The following is a 17,339-nucleotide window of genomic DNA, read 5'->3' as shown; positions in this document are numbered from 1 at the left end:
TGAACAAAATGAAGATAGTGGGCATGAATGTGTATATAAATAAAAAGTCAAGTATGTATTTTAGACCAAAAGTAAATATAAGGGTGTGAATGTAAGAAAATCAAAAAGTACAGGGATGCGAGACTAAGTATAAAATTAGGGGTTTGAATATAAAAAAATGGCCCATGCAGGTTTCGAACCTGCGACCTTCGCGTTATTAGCACGACGCTCTAACCAACTGAGCTAATGGGCCATTTGCGACTATTTATTTATGCTGTTTTAATATCTATTAAGCTCCATGTGCGTACAAGTAGATTTTAGAGTCTTAATTTCTTTCCATTCTCAGAAAAGTCATCTAGAAGAAAAGATGTTGTTGATTTCATTCATATTTGGAGGTTATGTTGCATATAAAAAAACCTACCAAGGGTTTGCTCACTAGTTGTTTGAATGATTTTTAAAATAGATTTTGTTGAGATATAGGAAACCTATATATATTATATGTATGGTAGGTAAGATACCAGCTTATAAGCCTCACTATATACAGTGTGACAACATGTTTCTTCTACTTTGGAGATTTTGGGTTGATCATATCAAAACCATGTGACACATGAAAATGACGATCGATGTTTTTTTTTTGCTATTGAAAACATTCCCAAATGGTAAGTTTGCTCTTTGCATTCGTGTTGCACTTTCTGCTATCAAATCATACTTCTTGACAAGTATTAAAATTCCTAAATGAGTGAGACTAGACTTTAGTAGTGTCGATCTCGCCAAAGATTTAGATTTGAATCATTCAAAAAAAAAAATTATAAGGAAGACAAGAGATAATAATCCAAAGTTAACAAGAATAGTGTATTAGTAAATCAATAGGGGTAAAATATAATAAAAGGTAAAAAAAAAAAAAAAAAAACTTTTAACAGAGGGACCGGACAAGACACTGTTAGAAAGGTGACTCCTTTGAGGCCACGCCTGCCACAAAAGTCAAAGCTTACTCACTATTCAATCATATGTTGACACGTGTCCTTCACCCACTTGTGTTTTTATTGATTTTTCCGTTTACTTACGTCTTTTTGCTGTCTGTAAAAAAAAAAACAATGTGTACGGACATTTCCCCTACGTCACCTGAAGATAAAGATCTTTGCTGGTAGATTCTTTGTCCGAAGGAGAAATTAAGATTTTGTATGGAAGGGTAGATTAAAGGCAGATTAAAAGCAGATAATACACATATTGGGAGAACTGATATTTTTCCTCCATTCACACAAAATTAATATAATGGCAGTTCAAAAAAGGAAATATTATTAAAAAATAATTGATCTGTTGGCAGATCAAAAATAAGAAGGATATTTGTACTGCACTATGAACAGTAAAAAAGCTGGAGATTTGGAGTGTTTTTAAATGAACTGCTTTTTTAATAAAAAATTAATAAAACTTGATCTGCATTTAATATGCCATATCTGTTTAATCTGCTTTTGTTCTGCTGGGTATATTTGAACTGCTTGATCTGCTCTGACATATTTATTATCTCCATTCAAAACCAAAATCTACGATTTAGTTTACTAAGATTTCTACAAAATCGTCGATTTAGTTTACTTACAATCGTATACATTTGCAACAAATCTTCAGATAAACACATTCCATAAGTCCATGTATAGTTAAATTTTAATTGTCCAGAACATTAATTTTGATCGAGTATGAAAAATATAATAAGTAAATACCGTACCGTAACTAAAACCTAAACCTAAAAAAACAAAACAATTACAGTAATTTTGTTTTCTGCCCAAGACTAATTTTACCCTTGTTGACCCAAGAAAACATATATTACCCTTCTTGGCGCCTCACCTACAAGACTTTCATTAATTCCCAATACTCTTGCAAGCAATGCCCCAAAAATAGAAAAAGATTGGAGACATACTAATTAAATCCACCTTTAAGTTTAATAAAGAGTAATCAACTAAGTATATATAAAAAAAAAAAATTGTACAGTATGTATATGTGGTGTGTATTATCTCCTCCCATGTTCTCTCCCAATTAAACAATTCATGGAGGAAAAAGTATCGTGAAATGGCCTTTGCTTAAAGGAAACCAAATCAAACCTAGAAGAAACAAAACACACACAAATTTTAACCATTTAAGTTAGGAAGAATAAGGAAAATGCATAATAAAACTGAGGGTATAAATTTCTTAAACAAACCCAAAAAATAATGCATAAAGAATGGGTTTTTTTTGACAAAACTTAAACGTTGTCCAATAGATAGATAGATAGATAGATAGATAGGGAACTATGAAGGAAGCAAATAGAAGAGCGACACGTACATATGTCCATTTTAAGGTAGGAGAAGCTTTTCTGCGACTTGTGAAGTAGAAAATGATGATACCTGCTTTCGTTTCTTTTATCTTCTCTTAGATACCCACCACCAATACATATATATATCATGTAATGTATGTATGTGTTCCAAGCTTTACTTTTCTTTTTCCTATCATGTCAATTCTCATCTCCCACCCAGTTGGACATAACCTTATATTCAAAGCCACTGCACTGCACTGCTGTTGTTTGTACCATAGTACAATATTACATTTCTAAGTCATTCAAATTCCAAAACTTGTAGACTTTATTACAAAGGAAGTAGCAAATTTTCGTATGTACGTGTACGTTGTGTAGAGTTACACCATCTATAATATATAAGCACAAAATCTATTGAGATGAAGATTTAATTCTAGCCTTATTAGTGTGTGGAACTTGAGCTATAATGGATGAGTTTTCTGACTTTACAATAAGGCTGTTAAGTTTCACATATATATACACTAGTGCAATACTTTTACGCTTATATATGAATTAATATGGAATAAAACAAACATTAATTGGAAGGTTTTAAAACGTACGTTGTCATCATTCTATATTTTAATTCAACCACTTAATAAAGAAAAGAAAACCACAAAGCTAGTATGAATTTAGAATTTGAGCTCGATGATTTATTCAGTTTTTTCTTAGTAATTACTTAGGGAATGTATGTATACGTAGACATGAAATATGTAAATCAATAAAACATTAAAACTTGAATATTTCTTAATTTGTTTCAAAACAATGACGTCTGAGTGACACGCGCATGGAAGAGAGCTGTGAGGATGTTTTGTTTTTTTTTTGCTACTATAGGAGAGAGAGAAAGAGTAAAGAAGTAGAGAGAGAGAGAGAGTGTGTGAATGAAAACACACCAAACAAACCCTAATGATCTCTCACCCTCACAAATTTTCTTATCTCTTTGATAGGCTTTTATAGATTCACAAAAACTTTTCTTCAGATTCACAATCTCATCACAACCCTTCAAAAAAAAAAAAAAAGATCTAAAGAATAAACAAGAGCTAGTAGCCCTTTTATCAAATCAAAACCAAAACCAGCTGCCTGATCAGAAAGCTAAAGTTTCCTCTTTTATTTTCTCTCTATATAGATATCCCTCATCATCTTCTTTTCCTAGCTTGTTCTTGAAAATAAAAGAAAAATAAAAAACTAGGGTTTACTTCTCCAAAAGATAAGATCTTTCGCCAGATAAAAAGTCAGTCATGTTTGTGTGTGTCTGTATATAGACAAAACATTGCATACCCTAATAAGGTCACACATATATTAGCTACAAATTTATAAATAAATTAGGGGATTTTTCTTTTCTTTTTTTTGTGTGTTTGAAAAAATGGGAAGAGGAAGAGTAGAGCTGAAGAGGATAGAGAACAAAATCAACAGACAAGTGACGTTTGCTAAGCGTAGGAACGGTCTGTTGAAAAAAGCTTATGAGCTTTCTGTTCTCTGCGATGCTGAGGTCTCTCTCATCGTTTTCTCCAACCGTGGCAAGCTCTACGAGTTCTGCAGCACCTCCAAGTACTTCTTCTTTAATTTCTCTCTCAGATACATTTTATAAAACAATTGCTCTAGATCTGTGTCTAGATCTTCTTTCTGAGTACTTTTGAAGTCTTGAGAGGTTTTGTTTTGTTCTTGATTTCTTTTTAACAAACTTGATATATTTTCATTAGTTTCTAAATCTGATCTCTTAGGTTTTGATTATAGAAGGATAATATATAATTTAGTTCATATTGATTGGATTTCGAGATCTGATCTATTCTCATGTCAAAAATTGCAACTAATTGTATGTATAGAGATTCAAATTACTTTGTAGGAGAGCTAGCTAGGTAAGTGTCATATATAATTAATGATGAATAAGTAATATCATTGGCTCTACACAGATATATATGTGATTAGGACTATCAAAAGTAAATTAAAGATTCACAGTCTTCAATAAAAATAAGAAGATCCAACGTAGAATAATAAGTTTGTGGTTCCATGCATTAACCAGTCTCAACCTCATGCAGACATTTAAGCACCAAATTAATCTTATAATAACATCTTATCTTTTTATATTAATCAATCCGCCCAAGATCTTCTTTGTTCCAGTTTTTTTTTTTTGTATTAATATATATATATTTTTGAATTAAATTTAATTCTTAATTCCTGTCATCAAATGAATAGTTTCTTGATTTCTTCTTCTCCTAATTTGTGTGTTTGATCTTTCAGCATGCTTAAGACACTGGAAAGGTACCAGAAGTGCAGTTATGGCTCCATTGAAGTCAACAACAAACCTGCCAAAGAACTTGAGGTTTGATCTTTCTTCTTCTTCCTGATCAACTAATTTTGTTTGATATTAACAAAATCACTTCAAATTTTCTCAAGATTCGAAGATACATATATAAGTGTTCCAACATTATTGTCTATTTTCTTGGCATCTTTCAGAACAGCTACAGAGAGTATTTGAAGCTGAAAGGTAGATATGAAAATCTGCAGCGTCAGCAGAGGTATGTATATATATATACATTGGTTTTTATGCACATTATATAAATAAATGTTAGTGTTTGATGCATGTAAGTGTGTGTTAATGCTGCAGAAACCTACTTGGAGAGGACCTTGGACCTCTGAATTCAAAGGAGCTAGAGCAGCTTGAGCGTCAACTAGACGGCTCTCTGAAGCAAGTTCGCTGCATCAAGGTGATTTTAATATTTCAATCATTGTATATATACACAAAAAGATTCACACAAATGATCTCTCTCTCTCTCTCTCTATATATATATATATATGTGTCTGAAAATGATTGTTTATCTTTTTCTTTCTCAGACGCAGTATATGCTTGACCAGCTCTCTGATCTTCAAGGTAAAGAGCATATCTTGCTTGAAGCCAACAGAGCTTTGTCAGTGAAGGTATATGATGCTTCTCTTTCTCTCTCTGTATGAGTCTAAGTTCACAATAATCTTCAACTGCTACATGCCTAGCTCCTCTTTTGGATTATTTCTGTGAAATGGTTTCAAGAAAGTTTGAATAATGTTGTGTTTTGTTTAGCTGGAAGATATGATCGGCGTGAGACATCACCATATAGGAGGAGCATGGGAAGCCGGTGATCAACAGAATGTTGTCTACGGACATCATCAGGCTCATTCTCAGGGACTATACCAATCTCTTGAATGTGATCCCACTTTGCAAATTGGGTAAATCATACAACTTCTCTTGCCTTAACACATCAACTTAAGTGATAAACAGTTAATACAGTTTGGTTAAGCCCAACATTGTCTTTGTTTTAAAGATATTTGGTTAAAACTCGTGTTGTTTAGTCAAAGTTTTCAGCACTTTAATTTGATGTCTATAGGAGGGAAACAGGTTGTGGGCTTAGATTGTAAATTCCTAAATTAAGATGTTGTGGTGATGCAAACAGGTATGGCCATCCAGTGTGCTCGGAGCAAATGGCTGTAGCGACGCAAGGTCATAACCAACCAGGAAACGGCTACATCCCTGGCTGGATGCTATGAGTGATACTTCTTCACCCATTAAGGATCTTAAGAAAGTACTGGTGGGGTCTTGGCGCGTGAGGTCTTTGATCTTATGCATATGAATAAGAATGAATAGTAATGAATTTTGTGTTTATGTATGCACAAGACTTTGATTTGGATACATAAGTGGCTATAACCATAATAGCCTCCAATGTCTCTCCTGTTTCAGGAGATGTTTGTGCCTTTAGTAACCTTTGCTTCTATGTATGGGATTGTAATGTGTAAGAACTAAAATGTTAAGATTAACCATGTCTCATCTGGTTTAATTATTCATTCTGTTTTTTCATATTACAATATGAACAAAGACTACACTGTTAGATGCTAACCGACATAGCCTGCAACAGAGGCTAATAAACTTTCAAGTTAACAGTGAGATTCAACATTTGACAATGCCACCAAGATCCAACTTGTTTTATTTTCAATTCGAAAGAGTACAGAACAGATAATTACAACAACTGGATCTTACAGTTACAGACACAGGACAGGTAATGAAATCTGTCCTGAAAGATACAATGGTACAGAGTTCTGCTGAAGAATGGACTTTCTGGTTTACTACATTTTTCAATTGTTTAACGATACAGGATGAATTGTATTAACTTCCATCAGTACTAATTGTTCTAGAGTTTGGGGTTTGTGCTTTTTAATATACTTCTTCCCCATTAGTAAAGTCTCCATCAAGGAACTGCTCCCTGAAACACATCAAGTCACATTGTTTAACTTGGTTTCCCTCTTAAGTTTTAAAGTTTACGAGGTAACAGAGACGTTTTTCCAGAAACTTCAACTTTTCTTACCTGAGTCTTTCGCATAGGCGGGCTAAAGCTTCGGAACCCATTCTGAATGCAACATCTTGAATCTTTGAAGCATTTGAGAGGTTCACACTGTCTGCTAATTGAAATTCACACAACTCCTTCAATGAAAATGCATCAGTTAAAACAGCCGAATGACCACCTCCTGCTGCTAGCTTCCTCACTTGTCCTACGCACCTAAATGAAACACCAGAGTTCACGTTAAATTTAACTGAAAATATTACAATGTTTGCATCACAAACTGTTTTATATCTTTGCTTTGATTTAACAATATAAACTGTTTGAGCTATACCAGTCTACAGGCGATGGGTACCAAGCATATGACGATTTCTCATTTGCTGCTTGACCATAGCTATTATAACCCCATCCGCAAATGCGTCCCTCTCTCATATAAACGAGCGTGTGAGAATGTCCACAAGCAACAAGCCGGACATCAGTTGGGATGACTAAAACAGGGACATTTCGTAGAAGCATTTCGCTTCCATTAGAGACTTTAAACAAAAAAACAGATTGAGGACCAAGTCCTAGCTGTCCTGCTTGGCCACCACCCCAAGCATAAAGTGCTCCTTCCAAAGATAAAGCACAAGTGTGTACACCACCACAAGCAACTTCTTTCATTGACACACCATCAAGACCATTGACTCGTCTTGGTATTAACTCCTTATCCTCGGACTGAAGAGAAACATGCCCAAGTTGACCCATGCTTCCTAATCCCCAAGTATAACTGCAGCATAAGAGATAAGCAGTGGACACTGAATAAGATAACCAAAATAAATTAAGCGAAAGGGAAGGAGACTTGCATAGTCAGGAATCCATTTGCTTCCTCAAGCATTCCATCAGCTAGGATGTGATGAGATCAATATCTCCATCAGAAGGATTTCCTTCCCCGGACCCTTGCACAGAGAATTAGCTACCCATGCCATGTGAATAACCACAACGTTTTCAAGAAAAGGCATATAGATAACTTACACCTCGCCTGTATCAGATACAGCAGCAGTATGGTATTCCCCACATGAAACTTGCATAATCTTCACAAGCTCAGGTGCTTCATCAAGGAACTTCGCATAAGCAGTTATCACACGAGGTGCTTGTAGTCCTTCACAAGTGACTCCTCTACCAAGTTGGCCTTGTTCATTATAGCCTTATAATTTCCATGGAAGACATACAAAATCACAAAAAATATTACCAAATAAACAGGTTTTAGTGCATAACAAGATCTCCAAGCATTCTTACCCCAAGCTTGAAGAAGGCCTTCTTCTGATAAGGCCACAACATGAGCTGTCCCACAGGATACTTGGCGGATCGCCTATAATATGTGCATATATCACCAAATCACTGTTTACACTAATATGTTTCAATCATTCGATAGGTTTTTAGTACATACCGTTGTAACAGGAAATGCCCCAGAAAACAAGCGTGGTAAATTTGATCCCTGTCATGAAGAAATTTGAGAGATTATATGAATAGCACATGAGGTGGCAATTCCAGTCATGATAATGGAACCTGCAATACCTGGTTTTGGCCCCAAACCCATAGTCTACTAGTGGAAAGAGTACCGTCATTGTCACGGGGTTCTGCTATAGCTGCAGTGCAAAAAGCTCCACAAGACACAAATTTCACAAATTCTGATTGCAGCTGCTTAACCTTCTTTGGATGTTTCCTCCCAACCTCGGTTCCATCCCCAAGCTGACCATATTCATTAGCACCTGAAACAAGGACATAACCATCCCGACTTCAGGAAGTTACGGATTGCGACAGATTCAACAACAAGATCCAACCAAACAACTAACTGGTAACTACTTAGATAGATTTCTATCACATTGATTACAGAAAGAAAAGAACTTTCCATCACAAGAAGAAAGACTATCAAGCCAAAAGTCGAAATGAGCAGATTCTAGTTTATGGAGATTAAGAGACAGACCCCAAGTAAAGAGAGATCCATCTGATGCAACGGCAGCTGTATGTTCCCGACCACAAGATATATCGAGCCAACGGGAATTCGCACCAGCGGGGCAACCAAAAAGCTCAGGAGGAAGCTGTTTTGGGATACGCAAAAGCTTCTCGTGTCCCTTCCTACCAGTTTGTCCGCTTTGATTGTAACCCCAAACGTATATTGCGCTCTTTGTTGGGATACTCACAGGTGGAGCTACTTCACCAATGATTTCTCCAATATCCATATTTAGGACTCCCCTTTAAGATGAATCATACACAAAAATTGTCATCTTTTCGAAAAGACCCCAAATTTATGAAGGAACTGAACAAAACTCTGTTTTTACAGAAATGAGCAGATGCGATCACGAATCAGGCAAGTTTTTCAAATACCCATTCCTAGAGCTAATCACAAATTTGAGGGAAACAATAAATGAAGTTCTTCTATGACTAAGATGACACCACACGCAAATGCAAACTCAATTCCTGAAACTGAAAGAAAGAAAAAGCAACAATCCAGAGAGAATCTGAAACCGTACCTCAAATATCAACAATAAAAATTGGATGAATCGAAAATTCTGAAACTTGTTGTTGCGTTTGGGGCTTTGTTAATGTGTAAGAAACAGAGGTAAAGAGAGAAGCAATGAAGGTCGTTCTCGTTCGTTCATTTGCTCCCAAGAGCTCGGGGACAGAGTCGGGAGACAAAATTTCTGATATTAACACCAGAAGACCTTCACTTTATGGTATATTTACACAAAAGTCCCTAAACTTGTTGTTTTTCTTTATCTTTTCCCCACTTCATAAGACTATCACTGTATCAGTTTTTGTATTCCTTAAATTGAACACTTTATAAGGGAAATTTTAATCTATCGAACGACAATGATGTAAGAGTTTCGATGATTGGAGAGGGAATACAAACAGAGACAAATTCATGGGAGAAAATCACTTAAAGATAAAACATTGCTTCTTGTTTCATGGAAACTTAGAACTGTTGCAGAGGAACATTTTCTCCCTTTCTGCTTCATATATATTTACCATCGTAAATGAAAAATATTCACAAACCAACAAGCCAAATTTACAAATTATTCCTTGCATATTGCCTTGTCATCTTCCCCAGTTTCAGTTCAGATACAGGACTCAGATCAATGGCAGATTATCACGGTGTTTCATTGAACTCCATCACCTGCATTGCATACAAGGAAAATGGCAAACATGGGAGCTCTCCTTAAATCCGAATGAATCAGAAGAATACAACTGTTATGGATTCCGAGAAATGATTTAACTCTCTATCAGGACATTTCTACACACACACATACACTTCACTTCTTCTACCTATCAAACAACTTTACCAGTAGAAGTTATGGAAAGAAAATTTGAAAGTTGAAATGAAGCTCTTTTCTTAATCAGAATGAATCAGAACAACAAAATTGCTATAGATTCCAGGAAAATGTTAGCTTTTAATCCTCTAGACCAGGCTATTTCAAAAAGCGTATTTGCTTTGGCCGAAGTTTTCTAAAGAGAATTTAGAAAAAAGTGGTTACCTTTCCGCAGACAGGACAGTTTTCACTTCGCTCCATCCACTCATAAATGCAACTAAGGTGGAAATGGTGAGAACATTTTGTCACAATCTTTGGGTTCTCCGATGTATATTCTGCAAAAGACCAACAAGAAGATGAATACTTAAAAAAAACTCATAAAGGAAATTGCGAAAGACAACTAGGAGTGGGATTTTCACCTTCAAGACAAGTTGGACAAACATCTTCATCTTCAGACAGTATATACATGTTTTCAGAGTCTACCATTACTGATTTTGACTTTGATTTCAAAATCCTGAGACTGGATTTACTAGAGTACTCTTCTTTGGAATCTTTATCAGAAATGGTGGACTTACTGTTAGCCCATTTGCATCCTCCAGCCCCGAAAGATTCAGAATCTGCATCGCTATCACTTCTTAAAGGTTCAGCTTCATCATGGGAATGACTTGAACCCTTCTCCCGTCTTGAGATGAGTGAACGGAAATATCTAGGATCAGCATCATAAGGGAGAGGTCTTGGTGTAGAACGGAATGCTTCAGACAGAAAGTTATCGTGCGAAGAAGAGGAAGTCATCGATGCAGTAGCTTGAACCGAAGATGGGAGAGAGCGGGTTTCCCCTCTTCTGAAGACCGAGACATACTGCAACGATTAATATGGGCTCAGAAATTTAAATGAATGATCAAAGTAAAAAAAATTGTGACAAGAAGTCTACATTGTGACCATAGAAACATGAAAACTTTTGAGATATAAGAAAGTATCAATTGAAATAAGCAATGTGAAGAACGTACCAAGTTAAGGAAATTATGAGCAAGGCATCTAATGCAGGGACAGTTCCTATACACAGAGCTATTTGGATTCATGTAGTCATCAATGTCTTCTACCCGAAAGCAAGAAGAAACACATCCCATCTTGTCCGTCTCTCTTTCTATGTTAATTTGAATGAATTCCTTTACCCCAACTTTCTCAGACCACAACACTGAGATATCAACAAGTGATAAATATATCCATGCATGTAAATATCTATCTGAATCCGATTATGAGACTCTCAAAAAACTTTCAACGTTGATTGAAAGTTTCTATTTAGAGAAGTATGATTCCCCAAAAAAAACATCTGCTTCAATGATATAATGGTGTTTGATGCCTTGATAACTCCAAAGATCTGTGAAGTGAAGAGAATGATGTGATCAATATTGGAAAAAAAAAAAAGCAAACTTCAAGTAATACAATACAAATTCATCTTAAAGAAACCAAAAGTCCAATTTCTGTTACAGTAGCAAGTGAGAGTTCCGATCTGAACTCTGAACACTTACAACAACTAACTCGAGGTTTCAGTAAAGTGGAATGCAAGCACATAAAACCCTAAATTAGGTTCCGACAACCACAATAAATAATATATCACAGAAGAAGAAAAAAAAAAAAACGAATTGAGATAAGATACACCGAACAGTGAAAGAAGAAGAAACACCATAAAAGAGTAATCAAAAGAAGAGAGGAAACAGAGAGTGTATCATCATCAGCGAAATTTGACCAAAATATAGAAAACAAAACATTTGAGATCAATAAACGATAAAGGGGATCGTAATAATGATCACAACCCACTTCTAGTGATTAAGAAGAAAGAGTAAACCTTTTAATCGAGAATTAGAGCTGCAAGGAGAGAGACCTAAACTGATTTCTTTACTTTACTTTACGATCGAGAGAGGGAGAGAGAGATGAAACAAACAAATAACCAACGAAAGAAGAAGAGTTCCTGAGAGAAGCCCTTTAAATTCTCAATTTTTACTTTAATTAATTGTGCAATTCCCCAGTAATTTCAAAAGTGGAAAAAAGGAGATTTCTTTTTTTTTTGGTTCTGTCGTCGGTGACAGTAAAAGAAAGATTGCGGAGAAAGTGAGGAAGACTGAAGATGGAGAAGAAGATGATGAATGATGAATGATGATTGCTGTTGTGAAGGTGGGTGAGAGACAGACAGACAGAGAGATAGAGAGAGAGAGAGAGAGCTTTGTTTGTTGGATGCCAATGGAGCTTCATGAATTAGCACCCAACACAAAAAATTAAGTTGACCTTTTAAAACACACATAACACTAAACTCCATTAATTAATATATTAATTAGTATTGCTTACTCAATAACTAATGAAAATCAAAGTAGGACATCCATATATTATAGTTTATTAATATGTTCAGATTATGAATTTTCAAGTTTGAAGATAATTCCAATTCCTTTTTTTTCAATTTTATACTTCTACAATTTTCTAGTTTTAATTTTTAGGGTCCGTCGAAATCTCATTGCTTTTATGGGATTTTGATGGAGGACGGATCATTTTTATCTTTTGTTATTCACGCATGGCTCTCCACTCGATTGCTCTCACCTTTTTTCATCGTGTACAGAGAGAAATCAATGTCATCTACTTCCATACTTCTAAAGTAAAAACAACTAACACAACTTTTAACTTAAGATACAACAAACAACAACAAAAAGTACGTACGTATTTCAAAGCTAAATATTTATGTTAACACTAAACAAATCATCTTCCGTTTTAGTTAACTTTCTTATTGTGTGAATTATCAAAATAAAGTTAAAAAATCAATCTGACAACAATAACCAATTAAGCTACGTGGCTTCATATAACGTAAAGAAGTTGGATTTAAGACCAAGCTTCAACATTGTACCTCCCTGCCTTCTCCGAAGCCTTGAGCCACCTTGAAGCAACCTCCTTTCATCCTCCCGTCTCCTCTGACTCAATCTCTTCTAAAGCCAACATTATGCTTACGGTCAAATGAATTTGAGCAGGGTGGGCCAACGGAGACGAAGATATCGAAAAAGCTCTTGCTTTTAGCTGTGGGACTAGCTGTACTAGCCACTCAAAAGGGATTTGTACGGAAGGAAAATCCTCTAGCACCTACATAGTCATTAGCAATACGATCCATTTGGTTAAAAGAGTCAATGCATGTTCAAGACGCATCATGGACCTGTGAGATCTGTTGCTATTTTACCTCAAGAATGCTTTCTTTCTTCCTGATTGTAATTGTAGAGATCATCCCTCCCTTCGGGTGATGCAAAGTATTGAGGTCTCTCCTTCTCATGTTCAGCTGTTGCATAGAAGCTCATAACCTGAACAGAGATGATACATTGCAAGGATTTGCATCATGTACTAGTTTCATAGATAAACCCAAAGCCATATCTACGTAAGATGAAAAGGACTTTCATAAATTTGAAATTCAAATGCATCAGGATTGAAGGATTAAAGGGTTCTTACCTCAAAGAAGTATCGTCGGGGTGAGGCAGATGTAACATCCATTGTTAATTCAACAAAAGTCTTAAGCCTGATAGGGAGCTATGTAATCATTTCTTCATTGACACCACTATTCTCTGTCTCTCTCGGACCAACCTGAAAACATATTAACTCTCGGGATGTATTCTGAATCCCAAATTGGAAAATCTGAGATCATTCAATATCAACCGATGAAAGCTACTTACTGTGATGAATGACTTTGGGTCTAAATCGCAGTGTTCTAAAAAGGCATCTATCGCTGAAGGATTTTCGCTTGAAAGGAGCTCAACAACATCCCCAACTTCATATTGGATAGTCTTAAAAAAGAGGAGAAAACAAAAGAGGTTGATGAGACATCACTCTCAAATTTGATTGAAAGTTGATCTTAAAAGTAAGTGGCTTACAGAGCAAACACATTGGAACTCGAAGTGGCGGACACCCTTTGTGCTTCCAGCTTTAGTCAAGACTTCATTTCTGGTCTACATGGATAGAAATGTTAAAGCAAGCTAGGGGAATAAAATTTCTATCATCCAGGCTTAGCATAATAATGCATACCCAAATCAGACAGTTCAAGAAAACATGTTTATCACAGGCAACATAAACTCCACCAGATTCAAGGTAACAGAGCATTGGTAACATAACCAGTGAGGTTGACTAGCATATCAGAGATAACAAAAAAAAGGAAATTTTAGTTAGGTAACAAGATGTGCATACCATCTTGAGAAAGCAGTCTGGTTTACTTTTGTCCTTGAATAATTTTCCGGGAGACATTCCACGGGCTCTTTGTATGATGTCTGCCAAAACATAAGAGACATATTGTGTAAGATAAATTCCCAAAAAACAGTTAAAATGCTACATAACCTTCAGATGCAAGGGAAATTAATTTCACGAGCCAAAATTGAAAAAGAACATTTGTGAGACTACTTCCCACAGATTCATTCAAACTGATATTTATATTGACATTTCTAGCAATTACCATTAGCAAGTAGCACTTCACTGTTAAGTAGCATAACATAGCCATAAACTAACATAAATGAAGTAAAGTATCCACTCAACATTTTAAGACAGCGATTGTAAGGTTTCCTTGGCAAATCCAAGCATCAGCAAACAATCTTCAAATCAAACTAACAAGCTTTTAAAAATCCAATTGATTTTACTACTACACACACATACTGCGGCTAATTCGTCGGTGGAGACGATAGATGCTGAACATCCCCGGCGTTCTGCTTCGCGGCCAATATGCTCCGCCACATCAAGAACGTTTGGCTGTGATCATACACTTCTTTGGTTAAACCGCTACGGTCATACATAGAAGCCTTTTCTACTCTAGGCAATACTTGAGACTCCTGCTCGGCCTCTGCGTTTCTTCCCATCGCCATCTCTTTCAACAATCTCCAGACCGGTGGTTTCTTCTCTTTCCAACCACTAAGAGGCTCAATTTTTCTTCTTTAATTAGCTTCTTCCACTGTTCTCCTTTCTCCTTCTCTTTTTCCTTCTAGCCTTCTTATCTCAACCACAAGCGAACAAGTCAGAGTATATATCTATACTAGTCTCTCGTTTTCTCTTGACTACTGTCTTCTAACATTTTAAGACAGCGATTGTTTTTCCCTCTGTACATTGTTTCTTTAGGTGGCAGTGGCATAATCTTCTTCAAGCTCTTCGTTTTCAATATATGGTCCTTTTGTTTTGCTGGTTGGTCTCTGCCTAGCCAATATTACAATCAATTCTACACAATATAGAGTAGCAAATAAGAACATCACGACCTTTGTTTGATGCGGAAGTTTTCATTCCCTCTTTCACATTGTCGTTTTTTTAGCAGAGACGTCAAATGAGCGAAGAAAGACGAAAAACAGAGTAAAAATATATAAAAACGGAGCAACATCAGAGCTATACCACTACTATTTCAATTATTTCAGCCAATCAGAAGGCTCTATTTCATACCCACGCGCACCAAACGCGAGTTGCGCGAGTGAAGGCAATTCCTGTGGGTTCTCTAACCCACCAAATCATGCCTTTACGATTCCACGCACTTTTTTCTAAAATTGCCGTCGCGTGGCTTTTTTTTTTTTTTTGTTTTCTTCTTTTCTAAACCAATTTAAACCAAACCAAAATCAATTGTAATTCGAAAACCATTAAAACCAAACCGAAATCAATTGTACCTGATTCGTGAGTATAGTGATAGCTCCTCTGAATCATCCTAGTTCACGGCATAGCCTTTGAATTCACCCGGTGGGATGGGATCTCCGTTGGACAGCTTCGGGTCATCGATCCATGGCTAATTTCTTTCTTCTAAGGATCCTTCTCCAACAAAACTCAATCCTACTTCCAACGGTCTGCGTGTTTGGAAACGATTTTAAGGTTTGTTTAGCCATAAGTTGAAAGAATACCTACGCGGAGAGAGATGCTCGCCGTAGAAGGTGGTGATTCGTCGTTGTTTCCGGTAAATAAAGCACCACGTCGATGTCAAAATCCTTATACTGATTTGGGAGTTTCAACCAAAGTTTAAAGAGGGAGTATTGGAGTTGAACCATGATTCAACCTGCAATAAGAGAAAGCTTCAATGATAAGAGTAAGAAGAAGGAAGAAGAGGAGAAGAAGCAAAGCGCAAAAGGGAAAAGAAGAAGAGGCGTCGGAGCAGAAGAAGCTGCCGCGAAGGAGTCAACGCCAAATAGAAGTCAACAAGTGAAAACCTGATAGATTGGTGAATGAGATGGGGATGGGCCTTGCAGATTTGGTTCTGGTCCAATAAAGAAATGTCTATCAGGTTTAGTCTGGCCCATTCATCTAGTTGTGTCGTCGTAAGCTAAATAGACTTATAAGTTGGTTTGTTTAGACTTAAGAGAATTGCTGGAATAGCTAGATAGGTGTAACAGAGTTGTTCAAACTTTGCTTGTAAGTTGTAACATTAGTCCAGAAACTGGAATCAATCATACCTAATGTGGCTGGTTAATCTAGACTTGAGTGCGTAAGTGTAAGAGAGTAGTAACTAGTATAAGAGTATCCTCGTGATCGGTCAATAACAACATGAATGTTTTTCTCTTCTTCTCTCTTACTAAACGTTTCATGTCTTTGTTTTTGTTTTTCGTTTGTATATGACTATATGTATTTGTTAAAACAAGAAAACTAAACAAATGACAAGAGAGTAAAAGAGAGAACAATATAATCTATGTTTCAATAAAGAAGAGAAACAGAGAGATACTAAAGAGAATGAGAGATGGTAACTGGTGAGCCTCTCAAGTATAAAGAGGAACAACATAAAAATACAACAGTTATATAATAACCAGTTTGGAGAATTGTACTTTGAATATGCTTTTGTCGGCATATCTTAATATAACAAAACTGAAATCAATCTCTACAAACAAAATCAAAACACCAAGCTTAATTACAGTTCTTTGGTTTAACCGCAATGGTCATACGTGAAGCCTTCTACAGGAAATACTTGAGAACTCCTGCTCAGCCTTGCTGTTTCTTCCCATTCCCATCTCTTTCAACGATCTCCAAACCGGTGGTTTCTTCTCTTCTCCGACCACTAAGAGACGCACTTGTTGTTCTTTAGCTTTTTCCACTATTCTCCTTCCTCCTTCTCTTTTTTCTTCTAGCCTTCTTATCCCAAATTCTACCTGACAAGGCTCTCGTTTCATCTTGACTAGTGTCTTCTAACATTTTAAGACAGCGATTGTTTCTTTAGGTGGTGTGGTTTTCTTCTAGCTCTTCCTTTCCAATGGTCCTTTGTTTTGCAGGTTGGTCTCTGCCTAAATGGGATTTGATGATGATTTGCAGAGTCGACGGGAGACGTGTCTGTTTACTGTAGTTAATATCTTCTTGTATGATATCTCACTTGTCACTAATCTATTAGTTGAATTACTTTTTGTGTAGAAAACCTAAAAGAAAACATCTTGCGTTTTATTCTATCATAGTGAAGAAAAGTGGTGATGTACATAATGATTTATTTGCATCTGA

General features: G+C 36.1%; 3 protein-coding genes, 1 long non-coding RNA gene and 1 other non-coding gene across 10 annotated transcripts; 1 reads left to right on the top strand and 4 right to left on the bottom strand.

The window, feature by feature from the left end:
- Positions 1-158: 158 nt before the first annotated feature.
- Positions 159-232, bottom strand: TRNAI-AAU. The gene has a single exon. It is a non-coding gene; the product is annotated as a tRNA-Ile (tRNA).
- A 2,945-nt stretch (positions 233-3,177) lies between these two features.
- On the top strand, positions 3,178-6,109 carry LOC17892135 (developmental protein SEPALLATA 2). Of its 2 annotated transcripts, XM_006298337.2 has the most exons (7): positions 3,181-3,844; positions 4,535-4,616; positions 4,751-4,812; positions 4,902-5,001; positions 5,129-5,212; positions 5,352-5,497; positions 5,722-6,109. In XM_006298337.2, the coding sequence occupies exons 1-7, from the start codon at positions 3,660-3,662 to the stop codon at positions 5,813-5,815; spliced, it is 753 nt and encodes a 250-aa protein (XP_006298399.1). In that variant the 5' UTR covers positions 3,181-3,659; the 3' UTR covers positions 5,816-6,109. The 2 variants fall into 2 exon arrangements, with proteins under 2 accessions (XP_023641879.1, XP_006298399.1); XM_023786111.1 differs by lacking the exon at positions 5,722-6,109 and having other exon boundaries at positions 3,178-3,844; positions 5,129-5,210; positions 5,319-5,494.
- A 117-nt stretch (positions 6,110-6,226) lies between these two features.
- LOC17891781 (ultraviolet-B receptor UVR8) lies at positions 6,227-9,253 on the bottom strand. The gene is made up of 9 exons (XM_023786647.1): positions 9,111-9,253; positions 8,564-8,832; positions 8,155-8,348; positions 8,027-8,074; positions 7,876-7,948; positions 7,612-7,783; positions 6,935-7,366; positions 6,628-6,819; positions 6,227-6,525 (listed from the first exon to the last, which is right to left on the bottom strand). Exons 2-9 carry the CDS (start codon positions 8,817-8,819, stop codon positions 6,477-6,479), a joined length of 1,416 nt encoding a protein of 471 aa, XP_023642415.1. The 5' UTR covers positions 8,820-8,832; positions 9,111-9,253; the 3' UTR covers positions 6,227-6,476.
- A 244-nt stretch (positions 9,254-9,497) lies between these two features.
- Positions 9,498-12,136, bottom strand: LOC17891903 (E3 ubiquitin-protein ligase At3g02290). 2 transcript variants are annotated; one of them, XM_023786730.1, is made up of 5 exons: positions 11,734-12,136; positions 10,896-11,265; positions 10,307-10,752; positions 10,113-10,222; positions 9,498-9,754 (listed from the first exon to the last, which is right to left on the bottom strand). In XM_023786730.1, exons 2-5 carry the CDS (start codon positions 11,012-11,014, stop codon positions 9,728-9,730), a joined length of 702 nt encoding a protein of 233 aa, XP_023642498.1. In that variant the 5' UTR covers positions 11,015-11,265; positions 11,734-12,136; the 3' UTR covers positions 9,498-9,727. The 2 variants fall into 2 exon arrangements, with proteins under 2 accessions (XP_023642498.1, XP_023642499.1); XM_023786731.1 differs by having other exon boundaries at positions 10,307-10,745; positions 10,895-11,265; positions 11,734-12,133.
- Positions 12,137-12,573: 437 nt separating this feature from the next.
- LOC17892868 lies at positions 12,574-16,401 on the bottom strand. 4 transcript variants are annotated; one of them, XR_002834659.1, is made up of 8 exons: positions 15,539-16,401; positions 14,553-15,464; positions 14,094-14,173; positions 13,784-13,858; positions 13,586-13,696; positions 13,365-13,496; positions 13,102-13,219; positions 12,574-13,007 (listed from the first exon to the last, which is right to left on the bottom strand). It is a non-coding gene; the product is annotated as an uncharacterized LOC17892868 (long non-coding RNA). The 4 variants fall into 4 exon arrangements; XR_002834661.1 differs by having other exon boundaries at positions 13,784-13,853; XR_002834660.1 differs by having other exon boundaries at positions 14,553-15,105.
- Between the last annotated feature and the right edge of the window lie 938 nt (positions 16,402-17,339).

The sequence above is a fragment of the Capsella rubella genome, unplaced genomic scaffold (assembly GCF_000375325.1).
Source record: "Capsella rubella cultivar Monte Gargano unplaced genomic scaffold, Caprub1_0 scaffold_3, whole genome shotgun sequence".
NCBI lineage: Eukaryota > Viridiplantae > Streptophyta > Magnoliopsida > Brassicales > Brassicaceae > Capsella > Capsella rubella.
Note: the sequence above shows the minus strand (reverse complement) of the source record. Positions and strands in the feature narration are given on the sequence as shown.

What these genes read in the sequence shown, in the direction of transcription:
- LOC17892135 (XM_006298337.2), top strand. Translation starts at nt 3,660, where the DNA reads ATGGGAAGAGGAAGAGTAGAGCTGAAGAGGATAGAGAACAAAATCAAC. An exon ending in GAGTTCTGCAGCACCTCCAA is followed by an intron (nt 3,845 to 4,534) that starts GTACTTCTTCTT and finishes TTGATCTTTCAG; the next exon opens with CATGCTTAAGACACTGGAAA. An exon ending in AACCTGCCAAAGAACTTGAG is followed by an intron (nt 4,617 to 4,750) that starts GTTTGATCTTTC and finishes GGCATCTTTCAG; the next exon opens with AACAGCTACAGAGAGTATTT.
- LOC17891781 (XM_023786647.1), bottom strand. Translation starts at nt 8,819, where the DNA reads ATGGATATTGGAGAAATCATTGGTGAAGTAGCTCCACCTGTGAGTATC. An exon ending in AGGCCTTCTTCAAGCTTGGG is followed by an intron (nt 7,784 to 7,875) that starts GTAAGAATGCTT and finishes GGAAATTATAAG; the next exon opens with GCTATAATGAACAAGGCCAA. An exon ending in CGCCTATGCGAAAGACTCAG is followed by an intron (nt 6,526 to 6,627) that starts GTAAGAAAAGTT and finishes GATGTGTTTCAG; the next exon opens with GGAGCAGTTCCTTGATGGAG.
- LOC17891903 (XM_023786730.1), bottom strand. Translation starts at nt 11,014, where the DNA reads ATGGGATGTGTTTCTTCTTGCTTTCGGGTAGAAGACATTGATGACTAC. An exon ending in GCTCATAATTTCCTTAACTT is followed by an intron (nt 10,753 to 10,895) that starts GGTACGTTCTTC and finishes CCCATATTAATC; the next exon opens with GTTGCAGTATGTCTCGGTCT. An exon ending in TTGTCCAACTTGTCTTGAAG is followed by an intron (nt 10,223 to 10,306) that starts GTGAAAATCCCA and finishes GGTCTTTTGCAG; the next exon opens with AATATACATCGGAGAACCCA.